Below are 19161 nucleotides of genomic sequence, written 5' to 3' on the forward strand. Positions count from 1 at the left end.
CAGTGTGCCTCAGTTCTGCTGTGCTTTCTCATCAGTCCTTCTGACACTAATTACATATACACAAGGTACTGTAACATTATCTGCATTTTGCAGAATGGTTCAATACACAAAATAGGGCTCATTGCTCCCTGAGCACTCAGTCTATTCCTTGTATTGCTGGTTGAGCCAGACATTCCCTTTGACTGCAGGCACAGCAAAATTCTGATATGCTTCTATGAGGGTTGTTTTCAAATGTTTACAATTCATTTTAAGGTGTGTGTGTTGAAAGTCAGATACCTTTTTAAATACCAAGCTCATGTGTCACCTACATGTACACATATATTTTTCTTGTTATTGCTGTTAAATTGTATTACTTTTGCTGTTTTTGATAATGATAGTTTTGATTGATGCTACACAACATTGTTTATTTCTGTATTGGTCGTAAAGAACTTCTAATATGCTTTTTGCATGAATAAATCAGAGATTGGTTTAAACTAGATATCTTTACATCTCAGTTACTATTAAGCGCTGATAATGCCTTTTTACTGTGGCTAACAATGAGGGGCATAATCGAACGTCGCCGGCAAAACAGTTCGCCGGCGATCTATTTTGGCAGCGGCGCAACAGCTGGCCGGAACCGTATTATTGAAAAAGCCATCTTTTCTTTCGCTAATACAGTTTAGCCCGGCCAAATGCCAGAGTTTGCCGGGTTTGCGATCGCCGGTTTTGTTTTTTCAGCGATAATAGAAAAAATTGCCGGCCATCTCAAACCCGGTGAAATCTATGGCATTTGGTCATGGGAGGAGCCAGCATTTGTAGTGCACTGGTCCCCCTGATATGCCAGGACACCAACCGGCACCCTAGGGGGCACTTCTAAAAATGTTTAAAAAATACCCAAATAGCTCCCAGGTGCATAGCTCCTTTACCTTGGGTGCTGAGCCCCCGAAATCCCCCCCAAACTCACTCTCCAAAGCCCTTATGGGTGAAGGGGGGCTCAACACTTACCACCACAAGTGTAACAGGTAGGGGGGGCCTGGGTCCACCTACCTGAAGTCCACTGCAGCCAACATAAACTGCTCCAGGGACCTGCATACTGCTGTCAGGGAGCTGGGTATGACATTTGAGACTGGAATACAGGCTGGTATAAAAAGGTTTTTATTTTTATATTTTTAGTATGGGAGGGGGGTTGGTGACCACTGGGGGACTACAGGGAGGTCATCCCCCATTCCCTTCGGTGGTCATCTGGTCAGTTGGGGCACCTTTTGAGGCTTGGTCATGAAAATAAAAGGACCAAGAAAACGCGGCGAAATACTGATTAATGCCACTTTTTTTTCCATTATCCGTGAAAGCCGGCCATCTGGTAGCCACACCCATGCCCGCCCATGTCCCACCTTCGCTACACCGCCAACACACCCCCTTGAACTTTCACCGGCGAGGCGATGGTAAAGCGGCGATGCTGTCAAAAAAGCCGCTTTCGATTATACTGATTTTGCCGCTTTTGAGAGATCGCTGGCCATCTCCCGATTTATATCGGGAAATGGTTGGTGACCACTTTTGAAAATAAGCCTGAATGTGACGTCAAAAGGCAATTTGTTCCAGTTGCTCACTTGTAATATTTTTCATACTAAGAAATATAAATGAATTCTGGATTCTGCTATTCACCTTAATGAGAAAACAGAAACTAGGAGCTTTTGGGAAGTTCCTATACCTGTGAATTCTAGTCCTGCTTCTGGCAGAGAATTGCAAGTGACTTTGGGAGCTGATTTTCAACTAGCTTTGAGAGTTAGGCAGTTAAACCTTTGCTTTTAACTAATTTTTCTCACAGTCCTGCTGAATTTACACAGTGTCACCACTAGGGGTCACCATAGCACCTGTACCCTGGTCACAGTGATGGTCCTGGCAGAGATGACTGGCCTTGAAGATGTCATGCAGATTTTGAGGACATTGTGAAAGAACTGTATTCCCCCCCCCCCCCCGCTACACCCACCCACCCTCTATCACCCTCACCCTCTCCCTCTGTTTCTGTCTGTTCTCCCCCCCTCCCCCCCCCCGTAGCACCAACCTACCTACGGCAAAACAAAATATGAAAGTGCTACACCACTACGAAAAAAGTTACACTGGCTCCCTCTTAAAGAACGCATCACGTTCAAATTATGTACTCTAGTTCACAAAATCATCCACGGAGATGCTCCAGCCTACATGTCAGACCTGATAGACCTACCACCCAGGAATGCTAAAAAATCATCCCGCACATTCCTTAATCTTCATTTCCCCAATTGCAAAGGTCTAAAATACAAACTAAGGCATGCGTCCACCTTTTCCTACTTGAGCACACAATTGTGGAACGCGCTACCACGCAACTTAAGAACGATCTATGAATTAACTAACTTCCGCAAACTACTGAAGACCCATCTCTTTAACAAGATATACCACAAAGACCAACCAATGTGAACCCTTCACACTTATATCCAGAATTGTCCTATAATATCTGCTCGTTACACTAATACCATGTTTTAGCATTATCATGTTACCCAAGTTCCTTCTGTAATACTATATGCATTTCCACTATTCATGATGTATTGTAAGCCACGTTGAGTCTGCAAAGAGGTGGGAAAATGTGGGATACAAATGCAATAAATAAATAAACCTAACTATTTTCATCTTCATAGACAGCTTTGCATGAAGAGTCACGCCTAACAATTTTAACTCCTTAACTGGCAGTACAATCACATCCACACAAAATGAATGAGGCCACAACTTCTCCATCTCATGCTCCTTGTTACAAGGTGTTTTCTAGAACAGGATTGTAAAGCTTGCAGGTGAGGATATGTTTCCGCCGCATTGTTTTCTGCCTTTATCTCTGGAATCTGAGGTCTCCCTGGGGACACATACCTCCCAATATTCAAAGTGATTTAATCAGGCATTGAATGTCTAGGGTGAATTCTGCCCACGGCGGTCGCATTTTTAAAAAGCGCTGACCGCTGTGTGGTAAATATTGACCAGCTATGAGTTTATCTTGTTGGGCTATGGTAATGTGTACTGTTGGGGGTAGTGGGTTTTGGGGGGGAGGGGCTCAGCAGACAAGATAAGGGTGCAGTGGTGAAATGTGTACCTGGGAGTATTTTATGAAGTCCACAGCAGGGCCCCCTAGGATGCCCTACTGCTTTCCTGGGATGTCCAGGGGACCAGTCTACTACTTCATCATCCCAATGGCTTGATTTTGTGCGTTTTGCACTTGGACGTTGTTTTTTTTTTTTTTTTTTTTTTTTCAAAAAATGGACCAAAAAATGAAACAACAAAATCACAAAACCTTGTTCAAAACAGTATTTTCGAAAAAAAAAAAAAGATAGAAGTTTTCTTTTTTTGAAAATGACCTTCTTTCCTATTCAGATTTTGGACGTTTTTTTTTTTTTTTTTGCAAAACATCCAAAGTCATAATTAGACGTCATATCGAAAATGCCCCTCCACATAATTACTGCTACTGTTGTATGGTAGGTTTGCTACATATGTGTTGAGTTAGGATTTTTTTTAGGTTTTGCATTATTTTACAATGTGCCTGGTATACGAGAGATTTATAGATATCTCAATTCTGATTTGTATATTTTTTTTCTGAAAATCCACCTCCACATGTCATCTATACCTATGAGAACTGTCAGCATGTGGAAAGCTGTGGTGTTATCGTGATATCCCAAAACAAGTGGAGTAAAACATCAGATTAGGGGAAGGATGACATAGAGGTACCACTAGTAATTTTCTCTCTGCTTTTCCTTTCCTGATAGCGCTTTCTACTTTCTCATGTTCCCTTTCTTCAACACACTGGTGCCTCTGATCCTCCCCTGCACTTATTCCTTCTCTGTCCTTGCTTTCTGTAGTATAACTCTTGCTCTCCCCTAGAGCCAACATTAACCCCTTTTAACCTCATAGCCTACACCGGCCTCTGTGCCTGCTGCTGTGTCTTCCACCCACCCCACCCCCTCCCTGTTTCTAAGCAAAAGGCAACAACCAGCATGGAAGGAAGAAAATAAGCTGAGAGTTGGGGCATAGGCCAAGAGGGTTAAAGCGCAAACTCTCGGTGCCCACCATGTGCCATGGAAACACAGGACATTTTTTGGTAAATTGCATTCAGCAACAGCCTTGTATGTCTTCAATAAACTCATCCTCTTCCAGGCAACCTGCAGAGAGCACGTCATGAGGGGTGAAGCAGAAGCGGAGCCAGGTTGACGGCGCGTGGGGAGCGAAAGCGGACTTCCGCCGGTGCCAGAGCACATTTTCAATGCAACACATCCGTTTGGGGGAGCGGCCGCTCCCCTGGCACCCCCCCCTGGCTACGCCACTGGGGTGAAGCTGTAGTAGACAGGGCAGAGAAATACTCCAATCCAGCCCTTGCATTCCTGTAAATTCCTACAGGTAGGTGCAGAAGGGTATAGGTGCTGGTACTAAATACCAGCTAGTACAGATGGTAAAAACAAGCCCTGTTTTCACCCATCCCAGAATGTACTCATGTGCCTACAAGATAGTCATTGTTTAAAAACTATGCATTGAACTCTTTTTTCCTATCAAAACTCTCAAGTCTTGAGTGGATGAACGTAGCTGATTCTCTTTGGAATATTTCTTCTTGAAGAGCTACTGTAATAACAGGTCATGGCAAATGGTGCACAAGATGAAGCAACTTTAGCGATAAATCGATCAAAAAAGCTAATTAAGTGGCAAACAGACAAATCAGCATACTGGTATCTCACAGATCGAACTGTAACTTGTAAACAATCACATTTCATACATCCACAATGCTTTCTCTTTGGCTGATTTTATTTTCAGTGAGTCTTGCATTCCACGGAAAAATAGTTTAGGAGCTCACCTGTAGAATAACAGCTTGAGGGGCCCTTATACTAAGCCGCGTACGCCAAAATGGAGTTACCGCATGGCTACCGTGTGGCCCTTGCGGTAATTTCATTTTGGCGCGCATCCGCTACGTGCGCCCGAAAAATATTTTTTATTTTCTGGCACGCGCCAAGTGGCATTTGGCGCATGTAGGTCATTACCGCTAGGTCAATGGGTGGCGTTAAGGTCTCAGACCCAAAATAGACGTGCGGTAATTTTGCTGCACGTCCATTTTCGGCAAAAATTTTTAAAAGGGCTTTTTTATGGGTGCGCTGAAAATGGATTGGCGTGCGCCCAAAACCCATGCCTACACTACCGCAAGCCATTTTTCCACGCACCTTAGTAAAAGGACCCCTGATAAAGTTAAGTATGCAGCTCCAATTCAATAGCCAAGACAATAGATTGTTATATAGTATGATGCTAGACATGGAAAAGCGGAAAACTTTTCTCTTCATAGCAGCAGACAACATGATGACATGGTACTAACCCTGACACACGAAGGAGGCTGGAGTTTCCCCAGGGTGTACTCGTGCGGTAATGAACACCACCTTTTGATCTGCTCCAGACTTCAGGTTTACTGTAGAGAAAAGATAGGATTCATGAACTGGGCTCCATATGCAAGACGCAAAAGGCCATTAATATTAAAGCATCTCCTTTCATTAAAGGTATTCATAAATGATAGAAAGAATTTATAATTAAATGACTTCATGAGCTATTCCTGTCATCAGACATACAAATAACATCCCAGGGTACAAATTACTAGTGACATCAAAAAAACAACTCTACTAACTACAAACTTAGTTTTCTTTTTAAAAACAAGATTTACAAGAGTGAATTTAAGGGCAGTGTAATTGCTCTCTCACATGTGATAAATATCCCCCTTGGGCGACAGGAAAATCAGTGGGGTTCCATTCACATTGTGAAACCCATTGATCTCTGCATTAGACTTGATACAAGCTTTAGCATGAATGTAGCAGAAAAGGTAAAATGACATTTATTAACCCCATTTAGTGGGGGCTTTTTCACCCGTTTGATCCTGTGGCTTTCTTTGGTATTCAAATGCTAGATGGCAAGTAACATTTCATAAGCTCTTGAAAATTGCCCAGGGCAGAATGTACCTGCAGTATGATCAGGTTTGAAGGATTTATTGTTAAATATAAATGCAAAACAGGTAGAGTTAATATGGAAATTATAGCCATTATTTTCCAGTTTAAAGTTTTACAGTCTTCCAATAAAGACAAAGGAATTTTTTCGAAATATAATTTAGGTGTGTAGTTATCAATATGGGCTACAGTTAAGACATGCGATTTTACCACTAACTCATTCGATTTTAGCACAGGTCTCATTATGGGTCCCTTTTACAGAGCGGCGGTAAGCCTAACACAGGCTTACTGCTCGCTCTTCTGGGACGATGGTAGTCCCGCCCTGAGCGCACCATTTCTGGGGGAAAAAGAAAACCCCTGGAAATGGCTTGCGTAGAACTAACCCGGAGGTAATCGGGCATCGCCGTGCGTTGCATGGTTACAGCCGGATTAGCGTGGCAGCCCTTATCGGCACCTCAATATGTGGTGGTAAGAGCTCCCCGCCGCATGGCCAAATGGTAAGAGTTCTCTTATCATGTGGCCATGTGTGCCTGGGGGCCTTTTTACCCACTGTGGTAAAAAGGGCCCTGGCGTAGCTTGGTAAAAGGACCCCTATATGCATTGAGACCTAGGGCCCTGTTTACTAAGCCGCGTTATAGGTACGTTAGAGTCTTTAACGCGCGTTAGAGCACAGAAGAAAGTGGGAAATGGACCAAAGACCTCAGAGACTGGGATAGCTGGATCGTGTAAACCAAATTTTATTACAGAGTCGAAACAGATCTGTGTTTCGGGCACAGGCCTGCCTCAGGAGTCTTAATGATGGTATATGTAATAAAGTAAGCGAACTTCCACAAGGGAAAACAGAATGGTCTTGAAAAACACCTGGAGAGAGTCCTCCTGTTTGTAATGCAGCAGCGCATCATGCAATACTGTCAGCAGTACATAAGTACATAAGTACATAAGTAATGCCATACTGGGAAAAGACCAAGGGTCCATCGAGCCCAGCATCCTGTCCACGACAGCGGCCAATCCAGGCCAAGGGCACCTGGCAAGCTTCCCAAACGTACAAACATTCTATACATGTTATTCCTGGAATTTTGGAGTTTTCCAAGTCCGTTTAGTAGCGGTTTATGGACTTGTCCTTTAGGAAACCGTCCAACCCCTTTTTAAACTCTGCTAAGCTAACTGCCTTCACCACTTTCTCCGGCAACGAATTCCAGAGTTTAATTACACGTTGGGTGAAGAAAAATTTTCTCCGATTTGTTTTAAATTTACTACACTGTAGTTTCATCGCATGCCCCCTAGTCCTAGTATTTTTGGAAAGCGTGAACAGACGCTTCACATCCACCTGTTCCACTCCACTCATTATTTTATATACCTCTATCATGTCTCCCCTCAGCCGTCTCTTCTCCAAGCTGTATAGCCCTAGCCTCCTTAGTCTTTCTTCATAGGGAAGTCGTCCCATCCCCGCTATCATTTTAGTCGCCCTTCGCTGCACCTTTTCCAATTCTACTATATCTTTCTTGAGATGCGGCGACCAGAATTGAACACAATACTCAAGGTGCGGTCGCACCATGGAGCGATACAACGGCATTATAACATCCTCACACCTGTTTTCCATACCTTTCCTGATAATACCCAACATTCTATTCGCTTTCTTAGCCGCAGCAGCACACTGAGCAGAAGGTTTCAGTGTGTTATCGACGACGACACCCAGATCCCTTTCTTGGTCTGTAACTCCTAACGTGGAACTTTGCATGACGTAGCTATAATTCGGGTTCTTTTTTCCCACATGCATCACCTTGCACTTGCTCACATTAAACATCATCTGCCATTTAGCCGCCCAGTCTCCCAGTCTCGTAAGGTCCTCTTGTAATTTTTCACAATCCTGTCGCGATTTAACGACTTTGAATAACTTTGTGTCATCAGCAAATTTAATTACCTCGCTAGTTACTCCCATCTCTAAATCATTTATAAATATATTAAAAAGCAGGGGTCCTAGCACGGACCCCTGAGGAACCCCACTAACTACCCTTCTCCATTGTGAATACTGCCCATTTAACCCCACTCTCTGTTTCCTATCCTTCAACCAGTTTTTAATCCACAATAGGACATTTTCTCCTATCCCATGACCCTCCAATTTCCTCTGTAGCCTTTCATGAGGTACCTTGTCAAACGCCTTTTGAAAATCCAGATACACAATATCAACCGACTCCCCTTTGTCCACATGTTTGGTCACTCCTTCAAAGAATTGAAGTAAATTGGTCAGGCAAGATTTCCCCACACAAAAGCCATGCTGACTTGGTCTCAGTAATCCATGTCCTCGGATGTGCTCTGTAATTTTGTTTTTGATAATAGCCTCTACCATTTTCCCCGGCACCGACGTCAGACTCACCGGTCTATAATTTCCCGGATCTCCCCTGGAGCCTTTTTTAAAAATGACTTGACTCCTTTAAATAGCCACAGACACTGTTTGTACTAGATTCCTACAGTCCAGGAATTCTGCTGATTCCAGAATCCCCCAGATTCTGAGCTTCCTTTCCGTATCCTTGCTCTGTTGCTCTATAGCAACAATCCACTCCTCCAATAAGCCAGCTCCTCTCCCTGCTCCTTGACTTGATTCTTAGCCTCCTCTACTCATCAACTGAGTTCCATCAGCTCCCTGTGCAGCTCTGAGATCTGGCTGATGACATCTTCCTGGAGGCTTTGTATATCCTGCTTCAGGTCTTTGAACCATTCCCAAATTTCTTTCTGGAATTCCATGGCCTTATTTCCTCCAACACCAGGGCCTTCCATTGTAGAGTTGTGTCCGCTCCTCCTGGCCCCCTCTGTCGGGTTCACAACATGGCACCCATGGCCGCTCGCCACCATGTTACCCATATCTTTGGCGTTACCTCTTTTGCTCACATAAGCGAATTTCTCCATACCATGAGTTTTTCTCTTAGTGGCCATTCTCATCTGGTAAATTTATAGCTTATTTTCACTATTTTATTGCTAAATGTTACCACAGAGCTCTGGGTTCACACATCCATGTCAAGGGGTGACATCACTTCCTGCCCTACAATGATTTTTTTTTTCATGTCAAAAATGTACACATTTAAGTTAACAACACTTTCTCATGTCCATGGCTGTGCCCCTGTGTTCCGACTTACCTCTTCTTCCGGGTGGTTAGGCTCCATGGCTTCTCCAGACTGCCTCCCTGGCACTATGTCCCTTCTGCACTGATGCCTCTGTTACCTGTTTTCATTTTCCAAGCCTCACTCTAGAGTCTATCCAAGCCTCAGTCTGATGTCCCAGTATTCTAGCCTCTCTGGTGTCCTTGCTGTGTTCTTCAGCGCTTTCCAAGCCTCATTCCAAGTCACCAGAAATTGTGACATCATTAGTGAGGGTCTTTATAAGGAACCATGGGACTCTCATGCATTGCCTTCACAACAAGGTTTCCTGTGTGTGTGCCGGGTCTTGTGTTGTTTTCTATTCAGATTTGACCTGTTTTTCCTCACCTCAGCTTCAGTTCCATCCCTGCTTGTCTTCAGCTCCAGTGTCAGCCCTGCTTGTCTTTAGTTTCAATTCCAGCCTTGCTTGACTTCAGCTCCAGTTCTAGCTCTGCTTGTCTTCAGTTCCAGTTCCAGCTCTGCATATCTTCAGCTCCAGTTCCAGCCATGCTTGTCTTCAACTCCAGTCCCAGTTCTGCTTGTCTTTAGCTTCAGTTCCAGCCCTGATTGTCTTCAGATCCACTCCAAACCCTGCTTGTTCCAGCCTTGCTCTTCTTCAGCTCCAGTTCCAGCCCTGCCTGTTTCGAGCCCCAGCTTTGCCTGTCTCCAGCCCAGCCCTGCTTGCCTCTTGGCCTAGGTTTTGCCTTAGTGCTTTGTCCTGCCCGGGTGGTTCGCTTGCCGCTAGTCAGTATCCGGCAGCAGCCCAAGGGCTTACCTTCCCTGACTTTGTGACACACGTATTATGGAAAGTAATTTTATAACAAGATACCCATGTATAAATTCTAAAAAGGCATCAAATTTAATTCCTCTTGTAAAATGACAACATGGTTGCTTTGTGCTTTTATAAAATAGTCACCCAGAACTATCCCCAATAGTGCATAAATTCTCACAATCAAACTTACTCTGAAGATGTTTATAAAACTTGCCGTGGAGACAAAAACTGAGGGATACTCAGGGAAGACAAGGCTATAGTGGAGATATAAGATATCTACCTGTACCGGAAATGGTTTTCAAGGGTAATGATGTGGAGGAACTTAAAGAAATCTCGATGAACCTGGAAGACGTACTGAGCCAAATTGACAAGTTAAACAGTGATAAATCATCTTGACCAGATGGCATACACCCCAGGGTACTGAAAGGACTAATGCGAATCAAAGTTCCCTGATGCTAGGGTCCACCTTAGGAGTCAGGACTCAAAATCTAGGTGTCATTTTAGACAATACATTGAAATCTTCTGCCCAGTATGCGGCGGAAGCCAAGAAAGCAAACAGGATGCTAAGAATTAAGAGGAAAGGGATGCAAAGTAAGATCAAGAATATTATAATGCCTCTGTATCACTTCATGGGTCGACCTCACCTTGAGTATTGCGTTCAGTTCTGGTCGCCGTATCTCAGAAAAGATATAGCAGAATGAGAAAAGGTTCAACAAAGAGCAACCAAAATAATAAAGGAAAAGAACTTCTCCCGTGTAAGGAAAGGCTAAAGTGGATAGGGCTCTTCAGCCTGGAAAAGAGATGGCTGAGGGGGGATATGATTGAGATCTATAAAATCCTGAGTGGTGTAGAATGGGTAGAAGTGAATCAATTTTTCACTCTTTTAAAAAGTAAGACCAGGGGACACTCCATTAAATTATATGAAAATACTTTTAAAACAAATAGGAGGAAATATTTTTTCACTCAGAGAATAGTTAAGCTCTGGAACTCGCTATTGGAGGATGTGGTAACAGTGGTTAGTGTATCTGGGTTTAAAAAAGATGTGGACAAGTTCCTGGAAGAAAAGTCCATAATCTGTTATTGAGATGGACATGAGGAAATCACTACTTATCCTGGGATTGGTAGCATGGAATGGTGCTACTAATTGGGTTTCTGCCAGGTTCTTATGACCTGGATTGGCCACTTTTGGAGGCAGGATATTGGGCTGACCCAGTATGGCTATTCTTATGTTATTATGTTCAAGGTATTTAAAAAAATGCATCCATAAATTCTAACACCACTCCTGCTTCACCCAAACTATGTTCTCTACAATGTCCACATCTGGCACACATGTAAGCATGTACCATCTTGTCAATATGTATACTTATATGTGAGTATACACATACAGTTGTATAAAAGCTATTTTCCATGATTGACACAAACTTCACCTGCAGAAAAATCTTTATAAAATTTCCCCCCTTTACTTGCATTCAAAATCACACAAAAGTAGCATGGAATTATGTATTGCTGTGCAGTTAGTGAATCCATGCTGTAGACTGATTTTCTTTCATTGGGGGGATTATGTTCCTTATTAAACAGTAATATAGTCCTGTTTTATCAATCTCAATGCATTGCACTGCTGAACCCATTAGTTCTTAATGGACACAAAACAGTTTGCAGTGGCAGAGAAACAAAACTTCCTACTGTAATTGTAATCAGGGGTGATCAAAATCTACTTAAGAATGCAATAAATTATTAAGAAATAAATCAAAGTGGTTTAAATTATTTCTTGGAGATTCAGTAAATGATAGTAAGAATCACTTTTGCTTTACACCTCTTGTGGTTGCCATGATAAGATTTTACAGTTGCAAGGTCACATGTTGTACATCAGCTTTTTTTTTTGGGGGGGGGGGTACAGCATTCACATTATTTATTTATTTACTTATTTGTTGCATTTGTACCCTCATTTTCCTACCTATTTGCAGGCTCGATGTGGCTTACATAGTACCGTCAAAGGCGTTTGCCTAGTTGGTGGATAACAAATACAAAGTTGTATAGTGATCGTATGAGGTATAAGTGGAGGGTCGGAATGGATGAAGATTGTGTGATGTCCTGTTCGATCATAGTCATGCTGTGTTGGTAGGTGAAGAGGGTTACGTGGGGTCGTTGGGGTAGGCCTTTTTGAAGAGGTAGGTTTGTCTTCTCCAAAAGTCAAGCAACACTTCAAAATTAGAAATAGGTCTTAGCCAGAAACCCTCTAACTACTTTAGGGGGTCTTTTACTAAAGCTTAGCTCAAGTTATCTGCACCAGGGCCCATTTTATTCCTATGGGCCCTGCAGCTGATAACTTGAGCTAAGCTTTAGTAAAAGGCCCCCTTAGCTTTCTTTATTGTTGGTTGATTTCAACCTTTGGAACACACAGAGAATCTAGAATATGTTATGCAATGTAGACTAGACCTTGAGCATTATTAAACAAGGGATTAATACATATGTTAAACATAATAGGTCAAATATGTACATGCAACACTGAAGAAACATTTGATTAACTTTGTTCTCATTTCCTGCCTCAAAGCCTTTAGGGCGTCTTTTACAAAGCCACTGCTAGTGTTTTTAGCTCATAGTACAAATCAGCTGATGTGAGGCGCCCATTATATTCTTATGGGCTTCTCAGCGTTTACTGCCAGCTAATTTTTACTGCTAGCTAAAAACGCTAACATGGCTTTGTAAAAGGCTCCCTTAGTTAGTTCCTGTAAAAATATATAAAAGTGCATTATATAGCATGTATTGGACCTACACTGAATATGGGAAATGAATGACTATGAAACTGTAAGTGAATGAACAGCATGAAGAGTTGACTTCATTAAGTCTTCATAAAAGATATCAGAAAGTATTTTTTCATGGAGAGGGTGGTGGACGCTTGGAATGCCCTCCCGCGGGAGGTGGTGGAGATGAAAACGGTAACGGAGTTCAAACATGTGTGGGATATGCATAGAGGAATCCTGTGCAGAAGGAATGGATCCTCAGAAGCTTAGCTGAAATTGGGTGGCGGAGCAGTTGGGGGGAAGAGGGGGTGGTGGTTGGGAGGCGAGGATAGGGGAGGGCAGACTTATACGGTCTGTACCAGAGCCGGTGATGGGAGGCGGGACTGGTGGTTGGGAGGCGGGAAATACTGCTGGGCAGACTTATATGGTCTGTGCCCTGAAAAGGACAGGTACAAATTCAAGGTAAGGTATACACATATGAGTTTGTCTTGGGCAGACTGGATGGACCATGCAGGTCTTTTTCTGCCGTCATCTACTATGTTACTATGTAGTCATGTGGATGGGCCCTAGGTGTATTCTATAAACCGTGCCTAAAGTCAGGCATAGTTTATAGAATATATCTAGGCATATTTTTGAGCGCCAATTTTTATGGTGCTATATATAGAATCTAGCCCTTTATGTCTAATAGTGCTATAGAAATAAGTGGTAGGTAGTATACGTTAGTGTACATTTTCGAGTCCGGGTTTACTCTCGAGATTAGGAAAACTCCAAAGAGCATTACTCCAAACTGAGGCACAAGACGCTACAGCTCCATTTCAACACCATCTACTGAATAACGAGCACAACGAGTGAATTCTAGGTCACACAAGACTCCTGATGCAGGCCCCTTGGGCCGAAACACAACTGTGTCGAGTCGTGTTCATCAATCAATACATTTTTAATTTTTACCTGGAGCGTCATTTATTTTAGTCTACTTCGTTGTTTGTTCTACTTACAGTGTACTTTAGTAAACATGTGCCATAGAGGGGCATTTTCGAACGGGAACGCCCATCTCTGAGGATGTCCCCGTGAAGGAGCTGGGAAACCCTTATTATCAAAACAAGATGGGCGTCCATCTTTCATTTCGATAATACGGTCGTGGACGCCCAAATCTCAACATTTAGGTCGTCCTTAGAGATGATTGTCCCCGGTTTTCGGCCATAATGGAAACCGAGGATGCATATCTCAAAAATGACCAAATCCAAGCCCTTTGGTCATGGCAGGAGCCAGTATTCGTAGGGCATTGGTCCTCCTCAAATTTCCAGGACACCAACCGGGCACCCTAGGGGGCACTGCAGTGGACTTCAGAAATTGCTCCCAGGTGCATAGCTCCCTTACCTTGGGTGCTGAGCCCCCCCCAAACTCCCCTAAAACCCACTCCCCACAACTGTACACCACTACCATAGCCCTTAGGGATGAAGGGGGGCACCTACATGTGAGTACAGTGGGTTTCGGGTGGGTTTCGGAGGGCTCACATTTACCACCACAAGTGTAACAGGTAGGGGGCATGGACCTGGATCCGCCTGCCTGAAGTGCACTGCACACACTAAAAACTGCTCCAGGGAACTGCATACTGCTGTGATGGAGCTGGGTATGACATTTGAGGCTGGCACAGAGGGTGGAAAAAAATGTTTTTAAAATTTTTTTTTAGGGTGGGAGGGGGTTAGTGACAACTGGGGGAGTAAGGGGAGGTCATCCCTGATTCCCTCCGGTGGTCATCTGGTCAGTTCGGGCACCTTTTCACAGCTTGGTCGTGAAAAAAAAGGGACCAATTAAAGTTGACCAAATGTTCGTGAGGGACGCCCTTCTTTTTCCCATTATCGGCCGAGGATGCCCATCTCTTAACCACGCCCCCATCCTGCCTTCGGTACACTGCCGACACGCCCCCGTGAACTTTGGTCGTCCCCGTGACGGAAAGCAGTTGAGGACGCAAAAAATCGGCTTTCAGATTATGCCGATTTGGGTGACCTCGGGAGAAGGACGCCCATCTCCCGATTTGTGTCGGTAGATGGGCGTCCTTCCCTTTCGAAAATAAGCTAGCTAGTAATCCTATAGCCGTAAATTCTGCCCCACGGCCAATACATTGTACCTTGGCTTCTACATTATACTCTCCCTCCATCTTATTATTTTACAATATTTTTTACAGCTTTAAAAACAACCACCACCACACAACAATTGTTCTCTAACCTGCAATTTACTTGCATTTTCAGGCAACAGCATCCATAACTCAAGAGCTTATCTCTTGAAAGCTAGTGACAAGGTATCTCCTACAATTTGTTTATTGACATTTCTTTCCGAGTTGATTTACAGTTCTAATCATGACATTGCTGTTCACAAGTTTCACACTTATGCTAATCAAATCATCATTCCTCTTTTTGCACACAAACCTGCACTGTAAACTTTCAAATAATACTAGGTAGAAATTGCACATGGTAACATATGATTCAACTAAAATAAAAATGAACGCACATCATATCGATTAGTGCGTGATTTTAAAACAGTCCAAAACTCAGGAAAAAAAGTCCAAAATGAACCAAAAACATGTGCCCTGTTCACATTCGTTCTCTTGGCTCCATATAAGACTCTTTCTCTTTGAAAAATTGAATGACTCTACAGATCCTGCAGCTTTCGAGCCCGTTGTAGCTTTCTTTGCATGTCAGTTTTAATTCCCTTTCCCTACTTCAGAAAAGCAGAAGTGCAATAAGAAAAACATATGGCAAAAGCAACAGCTGGTAGGGTCAAACTTGTCAACCAAAGAAAAGTGTGATGTAGCAGAAAGAAAACCAATGAGTATGACGACGGCTTGGTGGCCACCTTGGGTCATTACGATTAACATCAAGTAATGCAGAGGGAAGAAGATAAATCACCCCATCAAGATCATCATCCAGAGAAAGGGAAAGTCTCATATATTTCCACTATGCCATTTTTTTTATCAGCTATAACTTTGTCTTATGTCTACTTTTATTTCCAAACAATGTGATGTCATAATTTGTTACAACAGATTGCATGCACAGTCTCTCGGATTCCGTATGTGGCACCAAAATTTATGCACATAAGTTCTAGGCATTCATTCAGTGGTATTTTGTAACTTTAGAACGCTACTGCTTTAGTGTATACATTCAAGGGAGCATACACAGGGGGAGGAGAATGGGAGGGCTGTGGTATGCCTCCCACTTATGTTTATTATATACATGTAAATGTCACATTTAAGGACACAATTTCCTGTTTATGCGAGGTGCCAGAAAATGAAGAAGGTTTGATGGCCTGAAGAGGGGAAGCAGGAAAAGAGAAAATAGTGTAGACAGGGGGGCGGGTTGAGGGAAGAAGAGGGAACGGTGTTATATTTGGGGGGTAGGGCAGGGGTTTGAGGGTAGAGAGGAAGATGATGGTGGACCATGGTGGAGCAGGGGGAAGATGGTGGACCGTGTGGGGAGGAGGAGATGGAAGATCATAGAGAGAAGGATAGAGTGTGTAAGGCCCTCATGATCAAAAGCAAACTCTGGCGCTAGAGGCTGTTAACGCCATACTAGCGCCAGAGTTTGCAGCCAACCCATGATCAGAGCCCTCGAGCGCCTGAAACAGCGCACTCAAGGGCTCTCAGCGCAAGTAGCATGCAAATGCATGCTAAACAGGGCTTCTAGCGCAATTAGCTTGCAAATGCATGCTAATTGGCGCTTAACGCATTCATCTCCAATGATCAGCGACCAGCGCGCCAAAGATTGGGTCGCTGGCCGCAGCAAAATCAACGCCAGCTCCGAGCTGGCGTTAGATTTTGCGGATCATTGGGGAGGAATGGTGAGTCCTGTCCAGCATGCAGTTGCATGCTGGCAGGCCCCCGTTCCCCCCCAAGGCAACAGCACACGGTCCCCCCCCAGACGATCCGAACCCCCCCCCCACGAAATCTTTGTGGCCGCCTCCGGCCAAGCGTTGTCCCACCCTCCCACCAGCGCCGGGGGGGGGGGGGCTGGAGGTTCGGTGGGCCTCCAGCCCCCCAAACCCCAAGAAATCCTTGTGGCCGCTGTAATCTACCGACAAGGGTGGTGGGGCTGGAGGTCCACCCCAACCCCCCTCCCCGCGTTCTCAACAAATCCCTGGTGGTCCGTGGTGACACGTAACCCCACCCTCCTCCCTCCCTCCCTCCCGGCCCCCCTACCTTTTGTTGGATGAGGGACGCAGCCTGCATGCCTCCCTCCTCTTCCTTTCGACGCCGCTTAAAAATGGCGGCGCCCAGCCCCGCCCATTGCATCCTGGGATGCACTGGGTGGGGCTTCATACCATGTAAGGGAATCGCTGGCAGCGGCGGCCTCTTTGTTGGGGGATCGGCAGGCTGTTTGACAGGTTTGGGCTTTTGACAGCCCAGACCTGTCAAACAAGTGCGGGAGGATGGCACAATTCTCCCGCACTTCAACATGATAATCAAAGATAATAGCGCTGCTTAGATTAGCATGCATTATCTTTGATCATCGATGCAGAAAAGCCCTGCGCTGTCCCGGTGCTATTTTTAGGGCGCTGTTTGGAACAGCACGGGGCTTTTGATCATGAGGGCCTAAGAGAGGAGGAGAGATGCTGGACCTACAGAAGATGCAGCTACACAAACCCTGATGTTGTGCTTCTTCCAGGTTGTATAGGTGATAAACCATACTTATTTATTTAAACATTTATGTTCCATGCTATCATCAATGTTCAAGGTGGATTACATCATTCACATAGACAATAAAGAAAACAAACTTATTCTCACATATAAAGTATTTATACCAAACCTTCCTACCTCACTTCCATTTGATCTGAATTAATCCTTAGAACTCTTTCCATTAAAACTGTTTATGTTCCTCCTATCTTACACTCCTTCATATGCCTGCATAAATAGATACGTTTTAAAAACTTTTTAAAAATCTTCCAAATCCTATATCTCTCTCAATTTTAAAGGCAACTTATTCCAGGCTTGAGGCCCAGCAATATAAAAGATGAAGCTTTGAAACTCCTCCAGTTTAATGACATGACCTGTTGGTATTTCCAATAAAGATTTGTATAGAGACCTCAAGGATCATCTGGGTTGGTAAATACAAAGCTTAGTAGCTAAAATAGCAGACGTCTGATTTGTCAACACCGTAAAAATCGAATACAAGCTTTTAAATTTTATCCTGTAATCAACTGCAATTTTTTTAGTATGGGATATATGCTCAAACCAGTACTCTTGCTACTGTATTCTGAGCCACCTTCTAATCTCTAATAGCAACCCATTGCAGTAGTCAAAGCATGGTGAAATTATACTCTGTACAACCAGACGAAAATTATCCAATTTTCTAACAATTTTCCATTTGACGAAAACATCTCCAATCATTTTCTGCACATGATATTTCATAGATAAAGCAGTATCAGTTATTATTCCCAAATATCACATTTTAGAAACAATTGGGATCATTTCTCAAATTCAAATACCTATGGCATATTATTATATGAGTAACTTTCCAAAACTAGAATTTACATTTTGGTGACATTCAATTTTAGATGATTCGCTATCATCCATCTCTGACTTACTTGTAAATACATTCTCAATTTGTCAAACCCTTTCCCAATTGTATCATCAATTGAAACCATAAATTGAATGTTGTCTCCGTAGACTCTATACTGCACTCACAAATAACTCATTAGTTTGCATAAAGGTAATTTAAAAATATATTAAACAGCACTGCAGATAAACACAACCCCCGACGTACCCCTGTTGAAATATTAACAAAATCTGATCTATCCATACCCTGAATCACACAAAACTGTCTACCCTGTATAAACGAAGAGAACCCGTCCAGAACATTTCTACCCACCCTACTACTACTACTACTACTACTTAACATTTCTAGAGTGCTACTAGGGTTACGCAGCACTGTACAAATTAACAAAGAAGGACGATCCCTGCTCAAAGGAGCTTACAATCTAAAGGATGAAATGTCAAGTTGGGGTAGTCTAGATTTCCTGAGTAGAGGTGTAGTGGTTAGGTGCTAAAGGCGACATTGAAGAGGTGGGCTTTGAGCAATGATTTGAAGATGGGCAGGGAGGGGGCCTGGCATATGGGCTCAGGGAGTTTGTTCCAAGCATGGGGTGTGGCGAGGCAGAAAGGGCGGAGTCTGGAGTTGGCGGTGGTGGAGAAGGGTACTGAAAGGAGGGATTTGTCTTGAGAGTGGAGGTTACGGGTAGGAACGTAAGGGGAGATGAGGGTAGAGAGGTAAGGAAGGGCTGCAGATCGAGTGCATTTGTAGGTTAGTAGGAGAAGCTTGAACTGTATGCGGTATCTGATCGGAAGCCAGTGAAGTGAATTGAGGACTCCAATTGATTGACTCCAATCTCTTGATTAATATTTTGTGATCTAATTTATCAAAGGCACCTGTTACATCTACCACTACTAATATAAAATACTGGCCTTTATCAAACCAGTCCAGTCTACATACCTAAAGATGGCAACCACCCTGGTGGTCCAGTGGATTCCTCGGGGCAGGCAGGAAAGATCGCCAGTCTTTCCTGCC

The 19161-nt window shown here is 43.6% G+C and overlaps 1 protein-coding gene across 1 annotated transcript in view; it reads right to left on the reverse strand.

Moving 5' to 3' along the window:
- Positions 1-19161, reverse strand: part of AGBL4 (ATP/GTP binding protein like 4) — a 2274308-nt gene that overhangs the window by 680119 nt on the left and 1575028 nt on the right. The window contains exon 7 of the mRNA XM_030206027.1: positions 5345-5434. Coding sequence (XP_030061887.1) covers positions 5345-5434 — 90 coding nt within the window. The remainder of the gene's footprint in view (positions 1-5344; positions 5435-19161) is intronic.

Source organism: Microcaecilia unicolor, chromosome 6 (assembly GCF_901765095.1).
Source record: "Microcaecilia unicolor chromosome 6, aMicUni1.1, whole genome shotgun sequence".
Taxonomy (NCBI): Eukaryota; Metazoa; Chordata; class Amphibia; order Gymnophiona; family Siphonopidae; genus Microcaecilia; species Microcaecilia unicolor.